At 37.9% G+C, this 22,300-nt stretch overlaps 1 protein-coding gene across 2 annotated transcripts in view; it reads right to left on the reverse strand.

Annotated features, from left to right (window-relative positions):
• Positions 1–7,236: 7,236 nt before the first annotated feature.
• LOC103030260 (integrin beta-1) overlaps positions 7,237–22,300 on the reverse strand; it is a 44,993-nt gene continuing 29,929 nt past the window's right edge. Inside the window, exons 8-17 of one of the 2 annotated variants that reach the window (XM_022679316.2) lie at positions 22,162–22,257; positions 21,949–22,038; positions 21,601–21,741; positions 19,296–19,498; positions 18,963–19,201; positions 17,632–17,854; positions 16,081–16,310; positions 14,555–14,721; positions 13,423–13,513; positions 11,212–11,302 (exon numbers count right to left, since the gene is read on the reverse strand). In XM_022679316.2, the coding sequence (XP_022535037.2) occupies positions 13,436–13,513; positions 14,555–14,721; positions 16,081–16,310; positions 17,632–17,854; positions 18,963–19,201; positions 19,296–19,498; positions 21,601–21,741; positions 21,949–22,038; positions 22,162–22,257 (1,467 nt within the window). In that variant the 3' untranslated portion in view covers positions 11,212–11,302; positions 13,423–13,435. Of the gene's footprint in view, positions 11,303–13,422; positions 13,514–14,554; positions 14,722–16,080; positions 16,311–17,631; positions 17,855–18,962; positions 19,202–19,295; positions 19,499–21,600; positions 21,742–21,948; positions 22,039–22,161; positions 22,258–22,300 lie in introns of both variants that reach the window. The other variant, XM_022679317.2, reaches the window with a different exon arrangement.

Below are 22,300 nucleotides of genomic sequence, written 5' to 3' on the forward strand. Positions count from 1 at the left end.
CCTCCTTTAGCTTTTAATTACGAAATACATTCTCTGCAACATCGTTTCCACAAGCTTCCGCATTATCACAAGATTTAGTAGTGCATCTTAAAAAAAATTGAATATCATTAAAAAGTTACTTTATTTCAGTGATTCAGTTCAAAAAGTGAAGCTCATATATTATATAGATGTATTAAATACAGAGTGATCTATTTTAAGCGTGTATTTATTTTATTGTTGATGATTATGGTTTACAGCCAATGAAAACCCAAAAAATCAGTGTCTCAGAAAATTAGAATATTATATAAGACCAACTGGTGCTTTTGGCAGTGTGGGCAGTGTGCCAAGTCCTGCTGGAAAATGAAATCCAAATCTGAATCTCCATAAAAGTTGTCAGCAGAGGGAAGCATGAAGTGCTGTAAGATTTTGTTGGAAAACAAATCTGCACTGACTTTAGACTTGATAATAAAACACAGTGGATCAACACCAGCAGATTTTTTTATTTATTACATTTATTTAGCTAGTTAGCTAGCTACAGGGGTTGGACAATGAAACTGAAACACCTGTCATTTTAGTGTGGGAGGTTTCATGGCTAAATTGGAGCAGCCTGGTGGTCAATCTTCATTAATTGCACATTGCACCAGTAAGAGCAGAGTGTGAAGGTTAAAGGTCAGTTAGCAGGGTAAGAGCACAGTTCTGCTCTAAATATTGCAATGCACACAACATTATGGGTGACATACCAGAGTTCAAAAGAGGAAAAATTGTTGCTGACGCATCTGTGACCAAGACAGCAAGTCTTTGTGATGTATCAAGAGCCACGGTATCCAGGGTAATGTCAGCATACCACCAAGAAGAACCAACCACATCCAACAGGATTAACTGTGGACGCTGTAAGAGGAAGCTGTCTGAAAGGGATGTTCGGGTGTTAAGCCGCATTGTATCAAAAAAACATAAAACCACGGCTGAACAAATCACTCAGAATTCAATGTGCACCTCAACTCTCCTGTTTCCACCAGAAATGTCTGACGGAACAATAAATTATTGCATAATATTTCAAAAATACAAATATTTTGTGAAACAAATTGTAGTATTTTGAGTAACAAAGGAATTGTAGGGGCTATTGCACATCCCTACTAGTGCTTGTGATAAATTACCTAGATAAGTTTAGCTAACATTATCTGAAGCTCAGTGCTAACCTGTTCAGGAGAAAATGAGCAACTCAGCATCTGTCTTGTAGTCCTTCTGGGATCTAATCTAAGTCTTCATCTGTCAAACACATCGCCAGTATTTATTGGTGTTTACTGGAGATTTTTAGAATGATGCTGAGGCCGCAGTCGTGTTCACCTACTATTGTGTTGCAGGGTGTGGAAATAGGACTGGGGAATGGGTGGGGAATAGGAAGGGCAGTGGGTGGGATCAGAAGCAAAAACTCAAACAGATTTCCACTATATAATGAACACTAATGAACATACTGACAGAAGCTCTTCTGTAAAGAAATGCCAGAGCTTAAACTTAGCATGTTTCCTTAATATCTGACCCACATTATTTTATCAGTTAATACAGAAACATATCATATATACTGATTATTTAATATTTACCATTTAATATTAGGTTGGTGGTCATCTCTGGACTGAGAATGAGGGTCAGTCATATTTTACAAGTCCCTAATTTGCCTTGAGATAATTTTCTTAAAAATATATATCTATTTAATTTTGGTGGTGGTATTTGAACAGTTGTGTTTATAGAACTTTTACATACTGTGACCATTTTCTCAGTAGCTGCATGAACAGTTTTGGGTATATTATTTATGCAGTACTGGATTACCTCGCACCTCAGGACAATCTGGGAAGATAATCCAGTGTGAAAGTGGGACACTCTTTGTGAATTTCAGCCCCATTATCCTCTACTGTTCATGACATGCCATGACCTGAGGGGTGGGACTTGTTCTATGATTTACAGTTAGGCCCATGAGTATTTGCACTGTGCCACACTGTTCATGATTTAAGCTCTGAATGTCACTGAATTTACTGAAATTAAACACATATCATATAACTGAAGTGTAGAATTTTAAATTTAATTCAAAAGGGTGAACAAAAATATCCTATGAAATATTTAGAAATTAATGTTGTTATATTATTACCCAATTGTTACAGAGCTATTACCGCCACAATTACTGATTTATTAATTAGTAACAAGTAGGAGATTGATTTTTAATTTATGGATAAATACAACTTGTTACCATAATATTACCATATTATTATCCACTTATTGCTACCGCAACTTTTTATTTAACCCCTTGAATTAAACCTGAAAGTCTACACTTCAACTTGGTCTAATTCATTTCATTTTAAATCCAGTGTGGTGCCACGCAGAGTTTAAAGTATGAAGACTGTGTCACTGTCCAAATATTTATGGGCCTGGATGTGGTTCACTAAATAGGGAGTAGGGAGGTATTTGAGATTCAGTCAGAAACATGACGTAAGCGATCACACATCACTGGAAACAGAGCTTTCAGAAATCTCCACCTTGGAGTTGGGAGGCCAAAAAATTAAGTCAAAAAAGGCTATTTTTAATTTTTTTTGGATTTGTGTGAAAAAGGCCGGAAAATTGTGTAATTTGTTGGATCAGTTTTGGTGAATAAGTGTTTCATCCAAAGTCTTTAAGAAGGCACCTCTCCAAGTGCAGGCTGGAGACCACTGGTCTAAGAAATCTCAGGAACTTTCAAAACTTCAAATCTTTCTAAAAGGGCAAAGCAAGCCAGATTACATTAACTGAATAAAAAATTCAGTATGCACATTGATCATAAAGTTTTGCCTCAGAGGATGGCTTGGGTTCACCCACACCTGTATAAATTGTAAGGTGTTATCTCGTTTGATTGAACTGAATTTGATTGAACAGTGGTCAGTGTGCTCATGGCAAGGCAACGTTAATTATGGGAGTTGGATTGAGGACTTATAGTGGGTGCAGATGGATGGGACGTTCCATTTCTGAAGTTCTATAGTTGTTTAGACATTTAATGTTCCTTGATCAACAATGTCACATGTGATGTCAGTAGAGTGTTACTTTAATTAATCTAATTAACATTACTTTAATCTGACCATTTTTTCAGTAATGAGTAATCTAATGCATTACTATTTCCAGTCCAGTAATCAGATTAAAGTTACTTATCCAAGTAAATATAACATCCGGCTAGCGAGCTAACAAGCTAACAGGCCAAACCTGGCACCTGGGCCAATCACACGCTTGTCTTATACCCTAAACATAACAGCGCATGTTTTAACAGCCAGTAAACACATAACTTCACTTCAGATTTGCGTCAGCAGTGGTTCTTAAACTGTGGTACAGGTATCACTGGTGGTACTCGAAGCATCACAAGGTGGTACACTAACTAGAATACCTCAGAAATAAAATTCTGCTTGTATTTAAATAAATTGAAATTTATGAAGTTTACACTTGTAATTTTCCTAACATTACATCTGTTAGTGTTCAGCGCTTTACCTATTAGAAACTGTATATAAGCTACACTTTAGTCCTTCACTCTCAGAACTACAGTTTAATAATTATTAACATCAGTTTCATTGGTCCCAGCGTAAAACCCTGTGGAGCGCCACAAGATCTGCTCTCTCAACCCACAGAGGCGCAAGGTCCCGACGCAGCACCGTAGCCGGGAAGCTCCACGTGAAGCGATCCGCGGCTAATAAATACATTTATTTATTTACCTATAGTTACTCACGTGTGTATGTATTTATATATTTATTTATTTATACTAATGTCATTTTTCATCCTCCATACATACATGCACACGGGTGAACCTGGTCATGGTCTAAAAACATGGTCTAAAACGTTTGAGAATCACTGCACTACAGTATATTTTTACTTTTTCTTGTGTCTCAGAGAGTGATAGAGATGCACGTTTTCTAACTGGAAATCTAGACACTATTCTGAGTTTGTATCAGCTAAAGATGATCAATATCAAGTTTGGTTGTTCACTGTGACAAAGTACTAAATAGCTTCAAAAACACAATGTCAAATTTATTGAAATGTTTGAGATCGCAGCTACACACTTACAGAACAAATCCCAAAGGTGGAGCGAAGCTTCCCGTAAAGTGAGTAACTTCAGTGTTGGGAAGGTTACTTTTAAAATGTAATCCCTTACAGATTACTGATTACATCACTCAAAGTGTAATTTGTAACGTAATCAGTTACATTACTTCAAGTGAGTAACGTAATCTGATTACTTTGGGTTACTTACAATATTGTTGTTTTTTAAGCCTGAATGAATGTAGCAACCACATATTGCATATTATTCTTTTATTTTTCTTTCCAGTTAATAAATAGATAAACAAATAAAACATCCTTTTCAATCACCCTATAAAAATACTTATGAAACTATTTCTTTAAACAATTTTATGAAACACTTCTATAAATTGATGATAAAACCATTAAAAAACATTAAAAACCAAACAGTGTAACAACAACTGTAAGCTGTCTATTTGCAGGTTTGCCACTTTCTGCAGGTGGATTTTTTGCCAGGATTATCACATAACCTTTTCCTTGACTGCTTTATAATCAGAAATATATGAAGGTGTGTGTGCGGAGCCGCTGTCTGCCCTTTTTCCCGTCTTGCTGCCTGCACTCACACAGACACCGCTGCACACACACATAGGGAGGAGTGTTCCCTGTCATATCAGAGTGATTTCACCGCAAAAACATTATTCATTTGTTTGTAATTGTTTAAAATGTCCGCCGAGTCAATTTCCTTGCCAGGGCATGGCAGGCTGTCGTCGTCAGGCTCCATTGCGCGGACTAGAGCTGTCTGATAAACAGGTGAGGGTGTCTGACGTGAGTGACGCCTCACCAACATTCTGAGCAGGAGGTTGTGAATCATAGAATATTCTGATGTCGTGATTTATGTGAATGTGTTTGCGTTTTGTCAGTGTTGGATTGGAAGACCAAAAATAGGAAAGTACCGCAATGTAATCCATTTAATTTAGCAGAGTAACGGTAATCTGATTACCATTTACTGAAGCAGTAACTGTAACTGATTACAGTTACTCATAATTTGTAATCTGATTACGTAACGCTGTTACATGTAATCCGTTACTTCCCAACACTGAGTAACTTAAGCAGTAACTTAAAGTAACTTAGTAACTTTTAAAATCAAGTAATCCATAAAGTACTTTTTACTATGCCATCACTGTCACGTGTAATGTGTCACAAAATGCTGAGATTATCACTCACAGTGGACTAAGACAGCGCAGAGAGGGGTACTGATGGTGACCAGCGACATCTGGTTAGAAGTGTCCATGTGAACCGACAAGAAATCACATTCACATTCAATGTAGGAGACCACACACACACACATTACAGTATATCCCACAGTCAGCTCAGTGTGATGTGTGTTAACTTTCATGGAGTTGTACAGTGGTGTGGGTTTGAGGTGTACGGTGTGTGTAAGTAGAAAATAATCAAACATTCCTCCCCAAAATAAAAGACTGACCCTCAGAGGAAATGCTTCCACACTGCCACATGAAATAAAAAACAAATAAACAGACTCCTGCTGTTCTGAGTCCGGAAATTAAATACATTTTTTCTCTAGAATTAAAGGAACACTATGCAACATTTTTCATTCAATCAATCAATGTGTTTCATACTGTTTTCTATTATTGAATCAGTCATTACAGGGTGAGCAAAGGTTCTCTTGCTCGGCTTTGTGATCTATTGGGGAAAATTCTATGTAGGGTTATCATGACGGATCAGAGAGAAAACAGTGAAAGCCCATATCTATCTATCTATGGAGGATGACAAATAAGTAAGTAAGTAAGTGTAAATAAATAAACATCCTAATTAATTAAAAAAATAAATAAATACGAACATAAATAATTGTATAGATTAATAAATAAATGAATAAATACATTTTGTCATGAAAATATAAACACTTAAAATTATATCAGTAGTCTATTTCCATATTTCCTTTATTTGGGCTGTTTCTGCATTTATTTATTTATATATTTATAGACTGATAGACTTTTTATTTTTTTTTATTTTTTTTTTATTTCTAATTTTGTTCCCATTTTCTCCCAAATTTACACCCACTTATTAGGACTCCACCTGTCACTAGGTGAAGACTAGCGCATGCCTCCTCCGAAACATGTGAAGTCAGACTCCGCCTCTTTTTGAACTGCTGCTGCAGCATTACTGAGTAGCATCACAGCGCTAACGCTAAGAGGAAAGCTCAGGTTTTTTTTGCATTTATTTACTTATTAATTTGTTCTAAAATTAACCACCAGTTGAGGCACCGCATCAGGATGAGTCCCCCCACACGTTACCAAAAGAATGCCAGTGGCCCAGAGGGACGGCGCAAGGTCCCGACGCAGCACCGTAGCCGGGAAGCTCCACGTGAAGCGATCCGCGGCTAATAAATACATTTATTTATTTACCTATAGTTACTCACGTGTGTATGTATTTATATATTTATTTATTTATATGTGCATTTATTTATTTATTTATACTAATGTCATTTTTCATCCTCCATACATATCGGCACACGGGTGAACCTCGGATAAAACCTTCTCTGAATGGAGGAAGCTATAAATGCTGATTGTAAGAAACACTGGGATGATTTCTCTGTTTCTGTGTATGTTTGTGATTTCATTATGGGAGTCATTATTTTAAAGCTGTTTATTCGTCTAGTTTTGTGGATGTGGTCTGTTGCTGAATAGATAAGTGGCTAGTGGGGATGTTTGTTTAAAGCTAATTATTATCTAGCTAACATGCTAGATAACTGCCTTTCCATCACTTAATAATTGGCAAATTCACTTCATCAATGAAGTCTGTATTTCACAATTTTGGGCGCATTTAAAATCCTTTAATTTTCCCAAAAATCAAGAGTGCGTCTTATTATGTATGATTTTTTATCAGACAGGTATTAAGGAGCAGTAAATCCACTCTACTGAAGTACAGTTATACAGGAGTTTCAGTTTAGTTTCTCCTGCACCGAAACTGGAGCAGTATTAACATTAGCCGCTAACAGCAGAGCTAGCACTTTTGCTGTTCAGAGGCGAGTATATTGGACTGTAGTCTGTGTTTACTATGTTAGATTGCCTAGTGTGCCTTTAAACAAAGTATTTATTTTACTTACTTGGATTCTTATTTTAATTTGCTTCAACACATTATCATATTTCACATCAATTTATACCCAAGTAAAAAATCCACACTTTTAAGAAACACATTCACAAAAGAAAAAGCCCAGGAAAGTCCACTGTTTTGGTTCTTTATTTTAATAAATAACTTCTGAAACAAAGGATTGAGAGAGTGAGCATGATGCAGAAATAAAAAGGCACTTTAAAAAAAAAAACGCAGTCTGTGAGGCGTGTGGTTTTAAAGGTTTAACAGCATTTAAAAGACTAGATTAGATCAGAGATTCTCCTCGTTAACACTGATCACCAACATCAGGGTCTCAACAGTCTGACCCGCACCTCTAATAGACCCTCCATTTAAAAACAGGACCAAGGAGGTTCAATTTTTAATCAGAAAAACACAAAAATAAAAAAATTAAACATAAAAAAACAATAGTTTGATACAAAGTAAGCAAAGTAAGTCCACTTCTGGTAGGTAACAGACACAGCATATTTAAAATAAGGCTCTGTAAAGTCTTGAAGGCAGGAGGCAGCAGATATTTGGCTTGTTGTGATGGAGAAGAATAAAGAACCTGAGTTTTATTCTCAAATTCAGAAACGACCCGTTGAAAAAGGCTTGAGTCATCATACTCATTCTAGCACTGTACACGATTCTGTTCCCCATGAGGCCAATTTATGCTTCTGCATCGAACCTACATCATTAGACTACGCCCTGCCTTGAAATCTTTTTGGTAACGACCAATCACAGGTGCCGTCACAAGTGGTTCCATGTGCACGACTCGGTGCACATTTTTTGTCAATCGCAATTACGTCAGATTGGTCACCGAATCGAAGCGAACACAATCACTGCAAGAAGTTTGCTGAGGCCCCAAGAGTATGCGTACGCTGTAGGCTGTAGCCTGACGAGCGCAACTCTCCACAAATGTAAATTGCAAACTGCAAATTACAGTTACAGAAAGGTGACCACTGTGATTGGTTTGTTAAGCCTTGTGTTCCTGGGGTCTACACACTCCTACACATGCACAGTCTTCACGGTTTAACCTGCAGAGCCAAGCAGATACACGAATGCACAAATATAAATGCTCACAGTGGTGTAGGCCACTTGTGCAGACTATGCTGTGCGCATTATCCAAGAGGTATAAATTGATTGTTGTTAGGCTGGAGGGGTAGGTTAGGGGAAGGGATAGAGCTTTTTAGCCCTTCATACAGAGATTTTTCAGAAGCACACTTTAAGCTGAGGGGTATCAGAATCACTGGTAGCGGAACAAATGTCCAAAGAAACCCACAAATGTAAGTAGTTTCCTTGTTAAAAGTGACGATTAGAGAAATATGTTCATAGTTGATTGTGAAGTTTCAATATTTTATGGCTGAATTCTTCATAACAAGCATAAAAAAAAGATTTCATTTTTTTTGTCTCAGTAGTTAGCTAGCTTATCTAACTTTCCTGTCACACTTTAATTGGTGCAACAGACAGCAGGGAACTTTAGCGCTTCTGATAAGGTATTGGGTTTCACCCCTTCCTCTTGTAACTCTGTTCCAAGGGGAAGGGTTGTACTCAAAATGAAGGGTAAGAGTAAGTGGTAGGGCTAAGGGGTGAAATGGGACTTGGCCTAAGAGTTGGATCTATGCCACAGTCCTAAATGTACCCTAAGCTGTAGCCTGGCTTTCATAGGTCTGTCGCTTTGCCACAGACAGCACCAACTGTGATTGGTCCGCTGTTAACTAGTAACAGTTTTGCTAGACTAGGCTGTAGACTCTGTTATGACGCGGCGCAGAAGCATAAACCAGCCTTCAGAAAGTAAAGGCTTTGCGTTTGATTGTTAATGTTTGAGCTGAGCGACATCTTTCTGAAAACGTTCCATAAAAATTAAAATCAATCGATTACTTACTGTGGTTTATCGGCCCTGAGATGCTCCCAGATATTACAAATGGTCAATGGCGTAGTGATGGTTTATAATTGAAAAAAACACAAGTTTAGGACTCTAGTTTACTCTGAGCTCAAATTAGACTGTATATATATTGATTATAGAGCTGTTAGGCACAGTGTTTAACGTAATGCACATTTTGGTTCTAAACTAGAGCCCTCAGATTTATTGATAGTTTTTTTGATTTTGGGTGTTTAGATTTACTTCATTTTTAAGTTAATTTTTCACTATAAATACATAAAGCACATCCACATAAAGTCCTCACAGTTCTAATCTTCCTAAAACACACATCTGACCGATCGATCACTGCAGTCTTGCAGCGCTACAGTGCTGCTACTCTTAACATCATCATCATCATCCTCAGCATCCTCAGGAGGTTCTCTGGAGCAGTGGTTTCTAACCAGAGCTTTATAAGGATCCTCCATGTTTTTTTTTGTACTATTCCAGCTCCTAACACACACCTGAGTTAGGACTTGAACTATTGGAACAGTGTTAGCTGAGGCTTCTCGAAGTCTGGAACAGTCACAACAACCTGCAGTAAGAACACAGCACCACACACTTTCCCCACAGTGACCAGCTACTACATGCTACATGCTACGCCAGTGATGGAGAGCACCATTCACATCAAACACCATCATATCAAAAGGTTCTCCTTCCTCAGTCAGTGAATCAGTGAAAACGTATGCACCACTGATTAACTCTAACTAACTCAGACTGATAATCATTGTCAATAACGTAAAAAAAAGTAATAATAATAGTAGTAATACTAATCATCCTCCAGCTCTATGGGACTGATAGTGGTGCGTTTTCATTGATCAGACCTTAAACCAGTGTTTTGCTGCACTCCCCATCACTGGGTTCCTCCATCTTTCATCTTTCAAAACTCTGAACAAACCCAACTCGACATCATAGGCTTTAAAATCCATTTGTGCAACGTTTCCCAGTCCTGGTCCTGGAGTTACCCTGCGTCCTGCACATTTAGCTTTTTTTCTTGTTTAAAACATGATTTAAATCATTTGAACTCAATCAGCGCTGGTTCATAAGGAATTGAGTTAATCATTCAGCAATAAAATACACTATAGTGATTAGAGCAGGGTGATTTCAGGGCCAGGACTGAGAAAAAGAGTGCTTTTACCCCAATTCTTTATTCATAATCTGATTACTGCAGGATATTGGACTTTGTAAGTAAAGCAATTAACATAAATGTTTACATGAGTCAGGCAATAATCAGATTTTTGCTTTGGAACCAGCCAATAATCACGCAGAATTAGACCCAAACTTCATATAGTCACTGTTCAACTGAAAAAAAGCAATTTTATTGGAGAGAGAAAAGGCATTCTAAACTTTTAAGGGGAGTCAATGTAAAAAGAGTTTATTTTAAGTAATTTTAAAGTATTTCTATTGGTCCGTTCATCAAGAAATTTTGGCACAGTGTAGGGGATAATAAGTGTGTTCAAATTATGTAGTAAACTAAAAATGGACAAAAATGGAGATACTTGTTTTTCATTGGACAGCGACAATATACTGCAGTGTTTAACACATCGAGCCACAATATGAATAAACACAATAAAAAGTGTTCAGACTACCACAGTCTGCTGTTTTCGCTCATGCACAGTCTGTGAAATCCCAGAATACTCTGGTTATGAGTTTACATGCACTGAAAAACACCATTACTAAGCTCAAATCCAGCTCTCTTTCGCAGATTATTTGATTTTATACTGTACACACTGTTCACACAGCTACTTAAATAATCCGCTAACTGCAGTAATCAGATTATGAACTGATCTTCGAGAGCATGTAACATTCATTGCACTCATCGTCAGCACGAAATGACTCCAATTCAAAAGGCACAACTCAAAAGACGCTTTTCCCGCTCAAAGCCAAACCAAATGTCACGTGGCAACACATAAAAAAAACAAAAAAGAAAAACAAAAAAAACAACAAAAAAAAACAAAAGTATAACATTCAGAAAATTCCACAATAAAAAGTAAAAACTCAAGTTTATACACACACTGTACAGAATGCATAGAAATACAGATTAGTACAAAGTAATGCAAGTCGTGGGAAATGCACAGCTAACAAAAACGTGTTGAAAAGAAAAAGAAAAAAATTAAAATAAAATTAAAATGGACCTCCTCCTCCTCCGCTCCTGAATTCATTTGCATACAGTGTTTGAGACAGACGGCTTGTCGTTCACTTGCCCTCGTATTTGGGATTGACCACTGTGGTCACAGCGCTCTTGTAGATGGGGTTCTCACCCTGCCAACGAAAAAAAAAACAGAAGAACAGGATCAGAATCAGATTAAATATGAGGACACAAAGAAAACGGTAAAGAATGAGAAGATTAGAGCACTTCAAAAACACACTGTGGGTCAACCTGATTAGAGAACCCCAAAACAACCAACAGCAAAGTGTACCAAGCCTGTGTATGATGAGGGTGACTGTTTAAAAAGTGAAACTAATGCTCTAATGAAAATATATAGCTTCTTTAACCCTCGTCATGGAGGCACACTGTCCTGCACATTTTACAGGTTCAGCAGGCTGCACTCAGAACCAGAGTCCGTCAGTAATACGATCAACACTTGTATATACTTTACATTAACTTGCGTAATCAGATAATAGTAAAATTCAGTTTTAGCATCACTTTAAAAGTGTTTGGTTTTTTTATGTTGCGGGAGATGTGTTAAACAGCTCGTTTATTTCTGCTACTACAGTCTCTTTTCACTCATGAGCAGACTGAGACATCCCATAATATTCCAATTAAGAGTCTACATGCACTAAGAAATAAAATACAGCTCTTTTTATTGGCTTTTTAAATATGATTTAATCCCTGCATGCAAATGCATTTACTGTTTTAGAGCACAGATTCTATTTAAAATATTTTACAGACTATACAGTGCACTGGACTATAAGGTGCACTATCAAGGAATGTCTATTTTCTGATCTATCTGATCATGCTCCAGGTTACTGTTTATGTGGGAGAGTAAAGCATTTCTATTTATTTACAGTTTTAGTAGTTACAGCTTATATTTCCAATATTGTTTTTAACAGGGCGGTTTACAGCAGCACTAGTTACAGTTAGCAGCAGTGCTAGCTGAAGTTAGCAGCGCTTAGCCCAATTTAAAGCCTCCAGGCAGTGCTACACTGAGGACCCTGAGTGTTCTGGTAAGCCAGGGTGATATCAGCTAATGGTGCGTCCCACGTAGTTTGTTTCAACACTGGTAACACGCAGGCTACAGTTGAATATTCTCACCTCTGAACAGTGAAAGAGAAAGAGCTTAGCTCGGTTAGCGGCTAATGCTAATACTGCTTTAGCTTGGTTCTACATAAAATTCGCTGTAACTCTTGTATAATGCTGTGCATCAGCGAAGTGGTTTTACTGCTCCTTAATACCTGACTGATAAAATTCATACATAAGGAGCACCGGATTATAAAGTGCACTGTAATTTTTTTGGAAAACTGAAAGGAAAGTGCGCCTTATAGTGTGAAAAATGCATTCGAAAAAATTTTTTTTGCTAAATTTCCCTTACTGAAATTATTTCATGTGAAAATCTGGTGGCATATTTAACAGTGATGTATTTTATATTTGCATTTCTGAACAACGCACATACATAATCTAGAAACTTATGCAATTAATTATTTTTTTTTTTTTATCAATTGCCAAATATATTTAGTCACGCAAACAGTACATGCAAATGTACATTAGTAAATTAACGTCTCTTCATCTCAAACACCACATTTCATTTCACACAGGATTTTAAACTTTTGCATGAGACCAGAGTTTTGTGGAAGCTGTATGACCACAATGTTTCTCAGTCAGTGTGTATGTAATGTTGCGCAGTCTCTTATACTTCCTTTGTTGTGGGTAGGCGCACTATGTTCACTTTTTTTTTTTTTTTTCAATGCAGAGTTCGCATTAAAGTGGGGCCCTATTTTTCTTTTATCTTTAGGCGAGCCGTAATCCGTGCAGCTTGATTTAGGGCGTCAGTATCTTGTGTCTTTGCTATCATAACATCGGGAAAAGTATGCCTTGCATGTCTCAAAACGCGCAAAAGGCATGTACTACTTGTCTTAATTAATCATGAGTGTGTTTTGGGAGCCAGATACCCTCTGACTTTGGCAGATTGGTACTTTAATGGTGCAGTGCTTCTGCGCTTCTCAGCAGAGGAAACACTGTGAAGGTGTGCAAGCAGCTCATTTACAGGAACAGAAATTTTAATTCCTGTTTAAAAAAAAGTGAGGCATAATCTCACTCCAAATCTGTTTTTGGTGCCCACACTAATGAAGCTTAAAAGCAGTCAGAATAGCTAATGTTAGTATTTAAAAGCACAGACACACAGCAGACAGAGCAGAGCATGCAGACACAACGCAGCACTGACAGGTCTGAGCAGCTTAGAGCGCCCCGCCTTTACGTCCATAACTGGGGTTCTGGAACTTATTAATAGGGCTCTTGTAAATGGGGTTCTCTTGCTGAAGGAGAAAAGAGGAGATGGAATAAAAGACAGGATGAAAAAGTAAAAGATGATGGAATAAAAGAGAAATGAACAAAAAATAGTACAGAAAAGTACAGCAAAGACAATATCATGAAAGGTAACAACAGTGAAAAGATGAAAATAGTGTAAAGAGAAGGGTAAAGCTGTGCAACATGGCAAAAAAATATTTGTATTCTGACATAGGTTATTTTATACCCTTATGACAATATATATCTCAATATAGCACATTTTTTTTATAAATTAACCAAATGAAACATCAACAACTTATTGAATATTGAGTTACACTGAAAAAGTAAAAGTTCCCATATCATATATATGTACTCATATTATATATGAGTATATACAATATATACACTCATATTTATCATTATAACGCACATCCCTAAAGCAGTGTAGATCAGAAAGAAGTGTAGGTAACTAAATAAGGATTATAAGTGGTAAAAGCTGACTGTGGGATTGGAGTGGATGCCCCCAAATACAAAGAATAAAAAAGAAAATAATTTCATTGCAAAAATACCACCAAACACTAAAAATTACACTTAACACTGAAGTTTAAAAAGGCTTGACGGATTTAAGCCCATGTTAATTCAGTAAATTAATAATTTAAAATGTCATTATCATTTTTTATTCTGCCTTTAACCCCCTTAATGCTGCATCTGATATGTTGGAATCATTTTACAAACACTAGTGATTTACTGTTAACCTATGTGCCGTATCACTGGTCACTGCTAAACATGCTTCCTCTAATCTTAGTTTTCTAGATTCACGTTTCTTGTATTTTTGTTGATATCTATAGATTTTATATATTTTTTTTTAATATATTTCCTGACACTTCTGTTCCGTCCTCTACGCTGCATTAACAACTGAAAATCAGAACATTAGTGTCAGAACTTCACTGACAGCAACTGGTGCAATATCAAATGCAGAACATCCTGATTATCAGATATACAACTTTTCTCCACAGGGTAAAAGTAACACAAACAGTTCTAACTGAATTTTAAAAAGTAAAGAGACATACCGCATCCCACTTGGCGTTCATCTTCTCCTTCTCGAACTTTGCGAACTCTCTGCGGTCGTGGATGATCATAAGCAGCTTCCAGATCAGAAGCAGAGCCAGACCAATCAGAACAATGCCTGCGACCAAGCCCGCTACAATGGGGATTATGTCAGGACCAGCTGGGCACTCTGCAAACGTAAATATAAAGACAAATATAAAGCATACATAGATTACTGTAATTAAAAGATGGCTTACTATAGGATAACTGTAACAGTCATTTACAGCTGGTTACATCCTGAAGCTGATACAAGTATGGATATACTGAATATATGCCAACCAAAATAATCAGGCTAAAAAAGCACTTTGCTGTTGGGATGAATAAGAGAATAATAGAATAATGACTACCTTATTATTAGTCTAATATTAGTGTTACTCTAATGTAACTCTAAGGTTAGGATTTCTTTAAGAAGTGGTAGGAGACTGACAGTCCTTCCCACGCTGAGCTACATGCTAAAGCACTGCTATACAGTATATAATGCAGGGAGTGTGGGAGAGAGCTGGCAGAGAGAAACAGTTTACTGTCATTTTACTTGCATTTGTTTGTTTACCTCACATGTGACTTGACCATCACTGCCAGGATGAATTTATGATTAGAACAGCACTGCTGAGGTAAATATATGATTAAAACTGTACTGCTGAAGGGTAACAAGTGACAAGAGCTTAATCAGCCTTTGTGTTTAAGTTACTTTTACCGCAAATGCAGTAGGGAATTAAAATCTGTTGTGGTGGTAAATTGTGTAGTCAGTTTAATGTGTGATTAGAATAGCTCTACTGAGGTAAATGCATAAATAGAATAGCACTGTGAAACCTGTGAAAAACAGAGTTTAAACATTTTGTCTACCTTATTTTTCGCACTAAATGGCACACTTAAAATCCTTAAATTTTCCCAAAAATCGTCAGTGCGCCTTTTAACCCAGTGTGCCTTATGTATGAATTTAACCAGTCACGTTGTAAGGAACAGTAAAAGCTACTCCCCACTGAGTGCATACAGCTGGAGCAGTCTATGGAAATTAGCCACTAACCGCAGCGCCGGCTCTTTCGCCGTTCAGAGGTGAGTATATTGGAAAGTAATCTGAAAACAAGCTATGTGGGACGAACTGATAGCAGATAGTGCCCTAGCTTACCGGAACAGTTAGGGTTCCTGAGCTGTAGCATTTCCGGAGGCATTTACTAATGCTAATGCTGGTAACTGCAGTTAGCGCTGCTGTTAACCATGCTGTAGAAAATATTGGAAATCTAAGCTTACTGTAAATACATGGACGCGCATAACTTAACCAAATAAACAGTTTTCAGGAGAGAAATCTGTGTAGATTACTGTTCCTTACTATTGTTGCTTAAATAAAATTAAATGTGTGTGAAAATAGACGTTTATTGATGGTGTGCCTTATAGTCCAAAAAAAAAAAAAAAATGTGGGTTTGGCTAAAAACTGAATCAGAAACATCTCAAATGCACACTTTCAGAACTTCTACTAGTAAAAGGCACTGACCTGGATCCTTCACCACATAGACTTCAGCAGTCTCGTTCTTGGTGGCGTAGGTGAAGAAGAACCAGCAGTCGTTGGCGTCTCGCTCTTTGCAGTGTGTGAGGTAGGCCTGGCTGTTCGGCTGAGGCAAATCCTCCTTGTTGTCCACCATTTTCAAGTTGAAGTACTGGCACTCTTGATCACACTTGTCTTTAAGCTCCCCAGTACCAAACGCACGGCACTGGACACAGGACCTGAACAGACACAGGTGAATATAGAGCGTAAGGGCAACATTATCCTTTAAACAGAGATTTTTCAGATGATCTTTAGCTATGTTACCATAGTTTGATGTATAGTTTTAAAGTTTTAAGGCCATTTTAATCATTGCAAGCACAAGATACATAAAAATAAATAAATAAATAAATCAATAGTAGAACATTTGGCTACGTTTCCTGTGCCACCTTAAAATGGTGATCCAGACAGCAGAGACTGCATCATTTGAGGTGGAAAGGAAAAACAAATAAAATAAAAGTTAATAAAAGCCCATTTCAGCTCTCAAAACACAGAGGAATTAAGGAATGGACATTAGAAATGATTAGTTGGGGCATCATCTGCCCATTTTTTAAAGACATACAATGCTCTAAAATGAACTGAAGTCCAGCAGCTTGGTTGCAGCTTGGTAACGCTCCACTTCTATCAGCCCAGCAGGGGGAGGATTTCACCCCTTCCCTTTGCAACAGAGTTTCAAGGGTTATTCTCAAACACAAGGGGTTGGGGTACCAATTAGAAACGGGATTGGGCCAAGATATATTTAATTCATTTACTCAAGGTCAAATAAAGTTGTTATAATACTGCTGCTTTAATTACACAACACTGCCCTCTGTTGAGAGTTCTCTCATGTTCTACCCATGTAAAATGTTTTTTTGAAAATAAATCATGTTCAGATGGTAATTTGCATAGCAGCTACAAGATCATTTCTATCATATTTTTCTGACATATAAAATGTTTTTAAAACATTGATAGACAATATACAGCTCTGGAATTTTACCAAATTGAAAACCTCTGGAATATAATCAAGAGGAAAATGGATCAAACCAACTGAACTGCTTGACTTTTTGTGCCAGGAGTAAAGGCATAAAGTTATCCAAAAGCAGTGTGTAAGACTGGTGGAGGAGAACATGATGCCAAGATGCATAAAAACTGTGATTAAAAACCAGAGTTATTCCACCAAATATTGATTTCTGAACTCTGAAACTTTATGAATATGAACTTGTTTTCTTTGCATTATTTGAGATCTGAAAGCTCTGCATCTTTTTTTGTTGTTTCAGCCATTTCTCATTTTCTGCAAATAAATGCTCTAAATGACAATATTTTTACTTGGAATTTGGGAGAAATGTTAAATGTTTTATTCTATAAACTACAGACATCTATAAATAGCAAAATCAGAGAAACTCATTCAGAAACTGAAGTGGTCTCTTAATTCTTTCCAAAGATGTATTTCCCAGTTCAGATTAGAACCCATATAAATCTTTCCAACATTGGAGAAGCCTGTTAAGTGCTGTAGTCTGGACTCACTTGTGCTCAGTGCAGACCCCTGGGCAGGTGGGGCAGATCTCACAGGTAGGGCCCTGGAACTTTTGGTCAGTGCATTTACACACTCCGCACTCGCAGGTTCCACGGCCGTTACAGATCTGTCCGTTACTGGCCACACACGACTGCGTGTCCATGGAACAGTCACATGCGCTGCCTGTGTAGTTGGCCTCACAGATGCATTTCCTGCACTCACACCGGCCGTGACCTGTTAGAGAGAGAGAGAGAATTCAGTATTGCAAAAGACTGAACAACAGCCACTGATAAAACAGAAATGGCAAGACCAAATTATAACCCTGCATTCACACTAACGGGTGTCAAGGCGCTCGAGTACCCCCAAGTTTGTCTATTGTGGGCGTGTTGGATGCTGTTCATGTTGTCGCAGAAGGGTGTGTATTAACTGCGTGGGCAGTTATAGTACACAGGATAATCTATAAAGATATCCGTTACTGTCTTCAGGTTTAATTTTTCTGATAATTTGTCTTATAAATGTGTGTATTATTATTTCTTACAGCCAATGAAAACCTAAAAATCAGCATCATGTAAAAAAAATATTATATATGACTAATTGGTACTTTTGGCAGTGTGAACAGTGTGCCAAGTCCTGCTGGAAAATGAAATCTGCATCTCCGTAAAAGTTGTCAGCAGGGGGAAGCATGAAGTGCTGTAAGATTTTGTGGGAAAACAAAACTGCACTGACTTTAGACTTGATAATAAAACACAGTGGATCAACACCAGCAGATGATCAGCATGTCTCTCCAAATCATCACTGATTGTAGAAACTTCACATTAGACCTCGAGCAGCTTGAACTGTGTGTCTCTCCACTCTTCCTCCAGACTCTGATCCCTTCATTTACAAATAAAATGTAAAATTTACTGATGATCAGTGATGGTTTGGAGAGACATGCTGATCATCTGCTGGTGTTGATCCACTGTGTTTTATTATCAAGTCTAAAGTCAGTGCAGTTTTGTTTTCCCACAAAATCTTACAGCACTTCATGCTTCCCTCTGCTGTTAACAACTTTTATAGAGATGCAGATTTCATTTTCCAGCAGGACTTGGTACACTGCCCACACTGCCAAAAGTACCAATGGGTCTTATATAATATAAACATTTTCTGAGACACTGATTTTTGGGTTTTCATTGGCTGCAAGACAATCAACAATAAAAGAAATAAAGGCTTAAGAAAAAGAAGTGTGTGCAATACATCTATATATTATATGAGTTTCACATTTTCAACTGATGTACAGAAATAAAGTAAGTTTTTAATTATATTTATTTTTTTTGAGACGCACTAATATATTTAGAAGTCTCACCTCCACAGAGTTTATTGTTGGATCGATCGCAGTTGAAGTTGTCGCACTCGCAGAACTTCCCCTCGTACCGCTCCTCTGGGTTATCCCTCTTCTTGCACTCACACGTTCCACAGATACAGTCTCCGTTGTTACTGCAGATGTCTGTACCGTTGTCCATTCTGCAGTTTGCATCCAGATCCTCTGTTCTGACGTCGTCCTTGCTACATTCACACACCCTGCCAATACGCCCCTCATTACACCTGAAGAAAACATGAAAACCTCATCCTTAGATCAAAACACAAACACACTCAAACCGCACACTTTCGTATATAATATTTGAGGGCGCTCGCTCACCTGCATGCTCCGCACTCCAGCGTTCCGTTCCCGAAGTGACACTCTGGACTGTTGGGAATGCCGTCTTTATGACATGCACACTCACAGATGAAGTTGAGGACAATGGTGACTTCCTCGTTAAATCCCAGCGGCTTGATCTTTATGGTCTCTGATTTACCCTGAGACGGGCAGCCTGTAGCAGTAACGGCGATATCAAAGGATACCTAAAAAGAAAACATGGCGTTAAATCTCTGTAATGCAGATGTGAGGCTCATTATGCTCCACCTTAAATATAGATAGAGATATGGAAGGATACATCAGAAGCCTCCGGTCTGCATCAGTCCTGTCTTAGTCCATATTAATGTGCATTTACTACACACTTAAGAATAGAAATTAATTAGAGGTGGGCAATATAACAATAAATATATTATAACATGATACATTTTCTTATCAACAGTATAATTTAAGCATTTTAAGGATACCTTTAATGCAATAAACAATTAACTAGGGATGCAGAGGTTCTCTTATTTTATCAAAACGAACACCCGGATGGGCCACGGTATTTTGGTGCTGCACTAACAGAGCGTACAAAGGCTCTGGTACTGAATGGCGCTTGAATGAGCGAAATCTGTTCAGAATGATGTTAATGAACACTGAAACACTGAGGGAGCACAGACCTATTATTTAATAAAAATGTGTAAGAACAGCTAAACACAGCGCTGCATGTCAAACGCGGACAAGCGGAGAAGCTCACCCACGCCCAGAGATACCCGACTATAATTTTCTAACTGGTGAATTTTTTTAAACAGTTTGGTTTGTTACTTAAAGCTCCACTAGGTAGGATTGAGATTTTGTGCTCGTGGGCTCCCCCTACAGTTGTAGAGTGTAATAAATGTTTCAGGCAGATTAGTTTCTCTTTTCGTTTTCTGGCTTTCACAGACACATTCGGTCTCTTTCCAGCTTCTGCCAGAGTGTCTGTATGTTAGTAAAGAATGAACCAGTAGTCCTTGTAGAACTGTTAGAACTAAAGGTCGGAAAGCAGGTCGCAGTTCTCGCGAGCGTGGGTCGCGGTCGCCTCGCCTCCTCAGAGGAGGCCGGACACAGACATGAGGGCACCGCTATTCCTCCTATTACACCTCAATGCAGCGCTGCAGTGAGTTTCAAGCTGTAATTTTACTTCTTTAAAAAGATCAAAAATCAAGGAAATCCTACGTAGTGCTGCTTTAAGGTTCTAATAGTTTTTGTTTCATTCTAGTTTAATTTTATTTCGTTTTCACCTTTTCTTGTTCAATTTAGTTAGTTTTAATTGTTTTTTAGAGTGAGTTTGCTAGGTTTAGTTAGTTTTTACACATCACATCAGAACTCAATCTGAGAAACACAAACTCAAAAACTCAATAAACTCTACAGGTTTCACTAAATTTCACCAAAATTATCAACTATGAGTGATTGCATGAGAGAGAGAGAGAGAGAGAGAGAGAGAGAGAGAGAAATGTATCACTTTATTCTCTGCGTGGGGTGTTCTGGTGTATGAGCTACTCATAACAGGTACTGTATCTCCTGTTTCACTGCTTTTATCTCCCTTGCGCGCATATTCTATATCCCATTCTGCAGCTTCCTCAGGATTTTCTGTCGTTATTTTGCGGCTAGCGCGAGCATTATAAATAAGAACTAATGCAGCGGACCACGAGGCGCAGCGCTGTTGCTGTTGTGTCGAATCAGACTCCCTGCAGAATCTGACTCCACTTCGCGAACAGATTCACCACAATCACACCAGAGCTTCATATAAAATAAAAATAGCATTAAAAACAGATGCCTATGTCACAGACTATTTCCTGGAGCCCGACCAGAGGAATGTGGTGGGAAATCTCAGGTCGGGTCGGGTCGGTTTCTAAGCTTTAATATTGATATATCGAAACCGAACCGATAACGTGGCCCAAGAACCGCGATACGAACCGAACCGTGGCCACACTGTACCGTTGCATCCCTACAATTAACCAACTGCAAATGTCATTACAAAGAGTGTAATTAGCAATACATTTAACTTATTTAAGAAATTTTACTTTTTAATGGTGGAAAAGGTAGCAAAATTAATGAAAAACACCAACATAAAAAATATTCTTTGATCTTCTGCCAAATGTCATTTTGTTTAGTTTCAGGCAAAATTTCCATTACAGTGTATGTCTACTTAAACGGTTTGATATGGACATTAATTTTCCTCCGTAAAAGAAGTGCAAATAAGCCTTTAGGGATCCTGTGTCAATAAAGACAAATGAACAAACACCCAAACAAAAAGTGGTGAATACAGAAACCTGCATATTGCTCTCACCTCATCACCGATAGAGATGTTGGAGCACTTTCTTCCATTGTCTCCTGTTTCGCTCACTCCGTTCTTGCAGTGGGACACATATGAAATGGACACACCCTCAGGCAGCTTGGTGTTCTCCAGGATCACCTCAGATGACAGAGACTAGGGGGAAATATTTACATGATTAAAATTTGTACACCAGTGCAAAATTATATTCAAAATCATATCACATGACCAGACATACACAGCAACATTAAACGGGTAAAAAACAAATAGTGTGTTCCTTAACCAAACAGAGAAGCAATGGCTTAACGAACAACAAGCAGCAGCTAATAATGAACACTTACAAACATTATTGCCTCTACTCACATTGTAGGCATCGATAATGAGCTTGATCACATTGCTCGAGTTTGCAGACAGCGTTCCCACAGCAGACTTTGGAATCAGATTTTTGAGCTCCTGAAAACAAAAACAAACACATAAAAAACATGGATTTTGCCCATTTTCTGCTTTCTCTACAGAAATTACATCATTCATTCAGTCTAATGTGAGCTTTACACTATAAATCTGTTAAATTAATACCTTATAGACAGGCTGGAACTCTTCAGTCACAGCAAAGATGGTCTGGATGTTGTTGTCACTTAGCTTCTGCACGAGATGTGCGATGGAGGGATAGTCCTACAATAGAGGAAGACATTCAGCACCACCTCTCTCTCTGTGC

This window comes from Astyanax mexicanus, chromosome 4, assembly GCF_023375975.1.
Source record: "Astyanax mexicanus isolate ESR-SI-001 chromosome 4, AstMex3_surface, whole genome shotgun sequence".
NCBI classification, from domain to species: Eukaryota; Metazoa; Chordata; class Actinopteri; order Characiformes; family Acestrorhamphidae; genus Astyanax; species Astyanax mexicanus.